The sequence below is a fragment of the Grammomys surdaster genome, unplaced genomic scaffold (assembly GCF_004785775.1).
Source record: "Grammomys surdaster isolate TR1022 unplaced genomic scaffold, NIH_TR_1.0 125562, whole genome shotgun sequence".
Classification (NCBI taxonomy): domain Eukaryota; kingdom Metazoa; phylum Chordata; class Mammalia; order Rodentia; family Muridae; genus Grammomys; species Grammomys surdaster.
In genome coordinates, this window is record NW_021620409.1 from 819,262 (window position 1) to 827,379 (window position 8,118).

At 49.0% G+C, this 8,118-nt stretch overlaps 1 protein-coding gene across 1 annotated transcript; it reads right to left on the reverse strand.

The window, feature by feature from the left end:
• Positions 1-1,816: 1,816 nt before the first annotated feature.
• Suox (sulfite oxidase) lies at positions 1,817-5,632 on the reverse strand. Its single transcript, XM_028786683.1, has 4 exons — positions 5,557-5,632; positions 4,261-4,323; positions 3,823-4,000; positions 1,817-3,623 (listed from the first exon to the last, which is right to left on the reverse strand). Exons 2-4 carry the CDS (start codon positions 4,311-4,313, stop codon positions 2,214-2,216), a joined length of 1,641 nt encoding a protein of 546 aa, XP_028642516.1. The 5' UTR covers positions 4,314-4,323; positions 5,557-5,632; the 3' UTR covers positions 1,817-2,213.
• Positions 5,633-8,118: the final 2,486 nt, after the last annotated feature.

The window sequence follows — 8,118 nt, forward strand, 5'->3', positions numbered from 1 at the left end:
AGAGAGAGAGAGAGAGAGAGAGATTAATTCACCAACCAACCTAATAAGCCAGGAAACCAAACAATACAACTCTAGCAGATAAAGGATTAAAAACATTAATATGGGTCTATATGAGGAGGTACACTGATGATGGTTTTAATATTCGGAAAGAGGCATTTTCCTTCCCAAGTTTATGTGGCTCCCATCCAGAGATTTACCATAGGACTTCTGTGATTTCTCTCTAGGGCTCTTGAATAGTGGATCTTTTCCTTCTCAGCCCTGCTCCTCAAGTTCAAGGCTTCTCACCCAAACAGTAGAATAGACAGCGGTCCATCCTGCTGTTTCTCCCACTCTTTCACAGCCTCCTGAAGACAGTCGTAGGTAGGCCTGGGTTTTTTCCTCCAGTCTCCCAAAGAAGCTTCTAGGCCCCTTGCTTTTTCTGGTGCTCAGTTGCTTTGTTTTTTGTTGTTCTGTCCCTCTGTTCTATCTTGGCTATTCCCCACATGGGAGCTTCCTACATGTCAGTTCCTGTCTGTCTTCAGCCTTCTCTGGAACGATCTCCCTACCAATCTCCAATTCTGAGATCTCTCTGGCCAAGATGCTGCAGACAAGCTCCTGTCCCTCAGACCTAGCTATCCCCCCCAAGGCTGAGACTCCCCACTTCTAGTTCAAACCAAAGCCCCGCCCCGAATGCCAAGCCCCACCCCTGCCTCGCGTGGGCTCCGCCCCTCACTCACCTGAGGCGTCTCCGCGCGCGCGCAGGCTGCTGTTGGTTGAGGGAGAAGGACCGTGTCGGGTGGGAAAAGAGGGGTGGGGAGTCCCCCACTCTGGCCCGGGTGGCCCAGCGCGGGGGGATGGGGTCACTGAGGCGGCGGCAGCCAGGTCGAAGCCGGGATCCGGGTGCTCAGCGGTGGCGGCTCCATCTCCATCAGGGGCTTCACCTGAGGAGGGACCGGCCCCCCCACAGAGCCCCCCCCATTACGGCCATCCCCCCCCTCCCGAGTAACTTCCGGTCCCACTACCAGGCGACAGGCGACTGGGCCAAACACCGAGCGCCCCCAAGCCGGGGAGACTGCTGAGGGAAAAAAAAAAAAGGGAGAGGAGCTAGGGGAGAATAGCCGAGCGCCGAAAGATTTAAGTCCAAAAGGCCTTGTCGTGCAGAGGTTAAGTCAAATCTATCCTTTATCTGCATTTAATTTGCAAACTAGGTGCACGCTGGTTGCCCCACCAAGCTGGTTGCATGTCTGTCCCTGGTGCCAAGGTTTGCCACTGTGCCCCCTCCCCCCCAAGATATTGATTTCAACCTCTTTGCATTCCTTGTCAATCCTGCCTAGAGAGCAGAAATTGGGGTTTGAGGGCAACAATTTTTTTTTTTTTAATCACTTCTCTCTTCGTAGGTATCTCCAGGTCAGTCATCTAGGTGGTGCTGCAAATGACAACCAACCTGAGAAGGGAGACACATTCCTTGATTTTTTTAGCGACTACATCTCCCTCTGGCTAGCTTTGGATAGGTATCATACCTCCCTCTTGCAAACATGTTCACTGTCCAGGCCCAAGAGGTTCCAGTCATAATCAGACACTTTATTGGAATAGTTTTAAAAGTAGCACTCTATAAGAGGGAAATCCTTTTGCATCCCAGAGGCATTTGAAAATAGTTATTGAAAATAGTTATGTTGTGGTAGCACATGCCTTTAATTCCAGCATTCTGGAGGCAGAGGCAGGCAAATCTCTGAGTTTGAGAACAGCCTGGTCTACAGAGTGAGTTCCAGGACAGCCAGGGCTATACAGAGAAAACCTGTCTTGAAGGAAAAAAAAAAAAAAACCCAAACCAAGAAGATGATGAAGAAAAAGAAAAAGTAATGTACAGAAAAAGTAATGTACAGAAAAAGTAATGTACAGTTTTTACACATTCCACACACCACTCACATATCTGAAGAATCTAAGCAATGCAAAATAAGGCCTGCATGGGAGGCATCTGAAGTAGAGGTAACGGTAGGGTAAGAAAGCAATGTCTTCAGAGCTGCTCTCTCACCCCCAGCCCCTCTCCAAGCACAGGGTCAGGGGCCAGAAGAGATGTGTGTGTGTCTAGGTTCAGTTTAAGAAGACACAGTAAGTACAAGGTTATCAACCAAGCAGAGGAAGGAAGTGTTTATCTATGGCAAATGAGGATTAAGGCTGGGTTGGTAAAGAGGTCAAGGTGGTTCTCTGGGTACAAATGGTGCCGTCCCATGCTTTCATGGGACCACTCGAACATGGACACGGTGCCAGGCATTGCTGAGTACGCCTCGAAGGTTCCAGATCGGGGCTACGGTGTCTGGCTGCACATTGTAACTGTCATCTACGGCTTTGCAAATGATGTTCAATTCCTTTTGCTCAGCCGGCACGTGAGCTTTCAGCTGCCATATTCGCCAAGCCCAGGCCTTCCTGGGACACTGTTCCTCTCCCTGTAGCTCAGCTTCCTGCCAGGTTAGTCCACCATCCACAGACACATCCACTCGGATCACAGCCCGGCCGCCGCCGCTCCACGCGTAGCCCTTGATAGTCACCTCTCCTGACTCTACAACGGCCCCATCTTCAGGTTGTGTGATAGCTGACTGGACAGGTAGTTCCTGAATTGATGGAGCTAGATCAAAGTCTACCGTGTCCCAGTCCACAGATGGAGAAAAGCCTTTGTAATCCCGCCTCTGCCAGTGACTGTAACTTTCCTCTGACTCCACACTCACTCTGCCCAGCCATTTGACATGACGGGCACCTACCACACCAGGAACCACCACCCGTACAGGGAAGCCATGGTCACGAGGCAGAGGCTGACCATTCATCTCGTAAGCCAGGAGGACCTCGGCTTCAGGATCCATGGCCCGAGCCAGAGGGATAGATGCCCCATAGGCAGTTCCAGTGGGGTCTGAATCCAGTCCTTCAAAACAGACATGGGCTTCAGTTTCACAGAGTCGGTGACCAGCCTGGGATAACACATCACAGAGCCGTGCCCCAGCCCAGCGTGCCGTACTGATGGCACCTGTTCTCCAATCCAGACCTTTCACTTCCTTGACCTTACTCATTTCAGAGCGCCGGTTACCAGCACACTGCACAGTGACAGTGACCTCATGTTTGGGAAACTTATGCAAATCATCCAAGGACAGAGACAGCGACTGACCTCCAGGAGCCCCTACCACATGCAAGCGATAGGTGTCTTTGTCCACGTTAGGTACGGGCAGATGGTTCCGGGTGAAGAAAATAGGGTTTGGTGTGATGTAGCTTTCTGTTAGCAGTTCAGGAGGAGGCTCTGCATTAAAGGGGCGCTGGCTATTAATCCTCAGGGCTGGATGACGAGTGGGATCGTCAGCATAGGGGTCAGAGGCCTCCAAGGAGGGGGACATGCTATCTTCGGGGTTCAGTTCCCCAATCTTATACTCTGCCAGTAACTCACGTACATGGGGCTGGTTGTGCACAGCGTAGAGGGCCCAGAAGGGTTCTAGGGGACCTCCAGCTGCTAGCATCAGTTTTGATGGTCCTCCTGGATGTAGGTCTACAAATTCTGTGACATCAAAGACCTCAGAGCCTAGAGTTACCCAGACTCCAGTTTTAGGGCTGTTGTGAGAACGCACCTCCTCTTTGGAGTACGTCCGTGGTGACTCCTGAGAAGCCTGCGGGTTGGGGAGGGGGAAAGCAAAAGGAACAGAATATTAAATCACTTTTGGTCATTCTGACCCCATCCACAGTCAGCCTGGGAAATTAAAGAGAGAGTGGGTCGTACTTCTGAAGTGCATGAAGACAGACCCATCATAGGCAAGAGCATACAAGAGCCCTTTGTCCCGATGACATGGAAGCTCTTTTCTGGCTTACCCTACACCGGTGCTCATGATAGGCTAGCACCGCACCAAGGCCTAGCAGGGTCCCCACGACTTTCCATCCTCGAGTCCTTGAGTTATCATCAGAAAAGGTGAGGCTGGGATGCTGGGGCTTAAGTGACTCATTTGTGGAGCATGGTTGAACGCAGAGCCTCAAGGGGGTTGACTTGACTCTGGAAGACAGAGATATTAGTAGCACAGAACGTCCCATGATGAAAGCACCAGTGAAGTTGTGTGGTTGGTCACCTCTCCCTCATTAGTCACTGGTTTTCAGTTGGAATTTGGTTTCTTCCGGGTGGGTAGGACCGGTGAAATACGGCTTTCTCTTTCCTCCACCACTGTACTATATTATATGCCAGATAAGATAAATATCTACCAGATAAGATAACTATGAGATAGGCTATGAGATAAGTACTGGCTTGGGATAGCCTACCTGATGGCCTGTGGAAGCCGCACAGTCGCAGATCTGTATAGCCGAAGCAGCATTGTGGCAGACCTAGAACAAGAAGATTCTAGGTTTCAAACCAAGAAAGATCCATGTTTGGGAGACCTGAGAATGTATGGTCCGAATGTGTTCTTAAGGGAGCACTTGAGAGACACACTGTGCAGAAAGGAATGGGGATGGAGTGGGTTTAGAAAGGTACAGAGGCTTCTAGGAAGAACAATGCCCCAGGCTGAGGGACTAAAGGACAGATTAGAGGTTTGCTGATTTTTTTTTTTAAATGAAGCTATGTCTTGAACTTAAGGTCTTGAGAATAACTCTACCACTGAGCCATATCCCCAGCTCCTACGTTAATTATTTCTAAATCCAGACTGACGAAAACAGACAAGAGGTGGCGGCAGCCTAATGGGGTGAAGGAGCCGGAATCCTGGAAGCAAACTGCCTTGGGTTTGCAAAACCAGGTCTTGCCATTAACCAGCTCCCATGGCAACAGACCAGGCCTCTCCGAACTCGTATCCTCATCTCTACCCAGAGGAACTGATATGAAGAGTAAACAAGTAATAACATCCACTCAGGCCTTTCCTCTTTTCTCCCTCCACCTTTCTAAAATAAATACCCCATCTGAGAACTGAACCCCAATTCAGAGTCTCCACCCTGACCTCGTAGTCTATGGCATTCTAGTGATCTCAGCACACTGAGCAGAGTCAATGGCCAGAGTGTCAGGGGATGGACTAGAGAAGGAAGTTAATTTTTTTGCTTTCTGTCCTGCTGCAGAGTCTTCTTCACAACATGCTGCCTCTCTGACCCAAGAGGGTCAAAGTGGAAAGGTGTAAGAAGGTGTTGGTTGCTGAGATGCTAGGGTTGGGACTGTTACAGATGGCGAAGGAAGGAAGATGGAAAAAGGGAATTTTTCCCCCCTTTACGCCTGGGCCACGGGGATCCATACTCTTCCTGCCATCTATCCTTAATTTCAGCAACCCGCTTTCACCAGCCCCGATCCAGGTTTGGGAAGGGTGGCCTGCTAAATACCGAAATGCTACTCCGTGGTGCAAGCTCGTTACTCGCCCCGGGATACTTTAGGTAGGAGGGTGTGTCTGTCTAGAATTCGGCCAGAACAGCAGCCTGCGACCCCAGGAGCAGACAGACATCGTAAACCGAGATACTGATTCTTTAGCTACTCCTGAAATTTAGAGTTTGCTCCTAGTTTACTCCAAGATTTGGCGGCATTGGCCGCCTTGGTCCCACCGTTGCCCTCCTTCCTTTCCCTCCCGGTCGCAGTCCCCTTACCCGGCTGGATGTCGGCAGTGGAACAATTTCACCCGCCCCGTGCGGGGCTAGAGCGGCCGGTGCGGAGGGGCGGGGCGGGGCGGGGCTCGGCCGTGACGTGTACAGTCTGTGCAGGCGTCCTCACGCCCCTCGCCCGCGCCGCAGCCATTGGCCCCTAGCTTCGCAGCTGCTCCTGACGGGGATGGCAGCTGTCGCCAGGTCGCCGGGTCGCTGGATGGGAAGCAGGGGGCGGGGCGTCGCCGAGTCCTGGATGGTGCAGGCCTCTGCCTCCCAGAGACAGGGCCACACACTGGTGACCAGAGCCGACCGCAGCTCGGTAGGGAATCCTGAGACCCCACTGATGCTCTGCACCTAGACAACGGAAGGTGACAAGGGCTCCCAAGGTGGCCGTGAGGAAGGCGACCAAATTCCCGGGGAAGCCTCAGGGTCTGTCCCGCGGCTCGGCTGTTCAGTGTTGCAACGTTGAGAACCCCGCCTATGTTTTAGGGAAAGCAAAGCCAGGAATAACGGCAGAAATGATGCCCCATATAGTGGCTCAGAGATTCCCGAAGTGAATTCCTGAAGTGTGAAACCAGCAACACCGAAAAACCATGTTTTATTTGAGACAAGGTCTCACTATGTAGCTTTGGTTGGTCTGAATCTAGCTTTGTAGACCAGGCTGGTCGGGAACTCATAGATCTGCCTGCCTCTACCTCGAGTACCGCGCTTAAAAACATGCACCACCACACGCAGCCTTTAAAAAGCATTTTTAAAATTTTGTGTAATGGACTTTTAAAAAAGCGCCTACTTTAACAATAAAAACGACAGTTTAACAAAAGTATAAACAGTATAGTCTTGTATATAAAAAAGTAAAGTACACTAATAGAAAAATTTGCTATTACTCTTAACCATTTACTGGAGATTGAAAATTTGACATCCCGTGCTCCGGGGAACAAACATTCATAGACTGCCCTCTAGAGACCATAGGGTTGAGCTACAGTCGCATCAACTTAAAGCAAACTTTTTACATCTGGAAGATAATCTTTTCCCATTGAGGTGGTTTTTTGTTGTTGTTGTTGTTTTTGTTATTTTGGAATTGGGCTAAGAATCCTGAGCAGGGAAGTGTACTCAGAAGAGGGACGTGATAATGAAAAGGTGATATTGGCTCTAAAATTTTCGGAAATGGAAAGGTTTCCAGCCTTTGCATATATCATCCTAACGGTTGGTTCTGGTTTTGTTTTTATTTTTTGAGGCAGGGTTTCTGTGTAAACCTGACTATCCTGGAACTTGCTGTGTAGACCAGGCTGGCTTCAAACCAGAGATCTGCCTGCCTCTGCCTCCAGAGTGCTGGGATTAATTTAAAGGCCATCTCTGGGCTCTGTTATTGAAAACAAAGTTTCAGCTGGTGTTACAGTGCTGGAGGATGATTCCAGCACATAGGCAGCTGAGGCCGGCCATGACTGTATACAATGACCCTGTCAAAGATGTACTTGGTATGGGTTCTCCCTCCATCTGCTGATGCACCGCTTTTATTTTATGTAGCTGGTATCTCCTGTAGCTCAGATGGACCTCGACTTCCAGGTGCTGGGAATGCTACATGTGTGCCACACACCTGGCTCAACCTTCGCATTCTCTTCTCTGCACAGCTGGAGAGACTGAAGCAGTGCTAACTTGACAAACGCCCACAGCTGGTGATTAGGATTGGCCTGGGAATTAAAGGCTGCCTGACACCAGCCCTCTGAACTTCGTTTCTCACTTAGAAAACTTCGTTTCTCTCATACCTACATCCAGTCTCTTATGTTTTCATTTTCTGTGTTTCAGCCCTTTAGACTATGACAGATGGGAGGACTTCAAGGAGAAATGCAGACCTTTTTTTTTTGGTTGGGGTAGAAGCTACTTGATCAGTTAATTCAGTAATTTTTCTTTTTTGGAAATATGGTCTTGCTGAACTACCATTGAGGATGCCTTCAAACAACAGTCTCACAGCTTCAGCCTTCCTAAGTAGCTGGCAAGTGTCACCATACCCAGTTGTTTGTCTTTTTAAAGATTTGTCATGTATATGTACCATGTATGTACCTGGTACCTATGGAGGCCAGAAGACATCAGGTACCGTGGACCTAGAGCTATGGATGACTGTGAGCTGCTGAGCCATCTCCCCAGTTACCTTTTTTCTTTTTAATATTAAGGTTATGGATCCAATTCAGAAACTAATATACAATTGAGTCCTAGAAAAATGCAAAAATAGTGCATATTGGTTCCAGCAGTTCAGATATGCCATTCCTTTGTCTAATCTCAATGTGGTTCAAGAGATCCAGACTATACAACACATGGAAAAAAAATAAGTCACATTTGATAAATCATGTATGTCTCTGAACTAAGTACATACACACACACACACACACACACACACACACACACACACAAATAAAATCAAATAAAGTTATTTTCCAAATTGGTTCCTCAACTAGTTAGAGTTGCCAAGATGGAGGAGAAGGATGCTTGAGGTGTCATGATTTCTCTGGGCCCTTTCTTCCCAATTTTTAGTTTCAGGCAGACAAACAGTAAAAACAAAACAGTCCAATG

Coding starts and splice junctions, on each gene's coding strand:
- Suox (XM_028786683.1), bottom strand. CDS start 4,313: ATGCTGCTTCGGCTATACAGATCTGCGACTGTGCGGCTTCCACAGGCC. Junction 4,001..4,260: donor CGGCTTCCACAGGCCATCAG/GTAGGCTATCCC, acceptor TCTGTCTTCCAG/AGTCAAGTCAACCCCCTTGA. Junction 3,624..3,822: donor ATCATGAGCACCGGTGTAGG/GTAAGCCAGAAA, acceptor CCCAACCCGCAG/GCTTCTCAGGAGTCACCACG.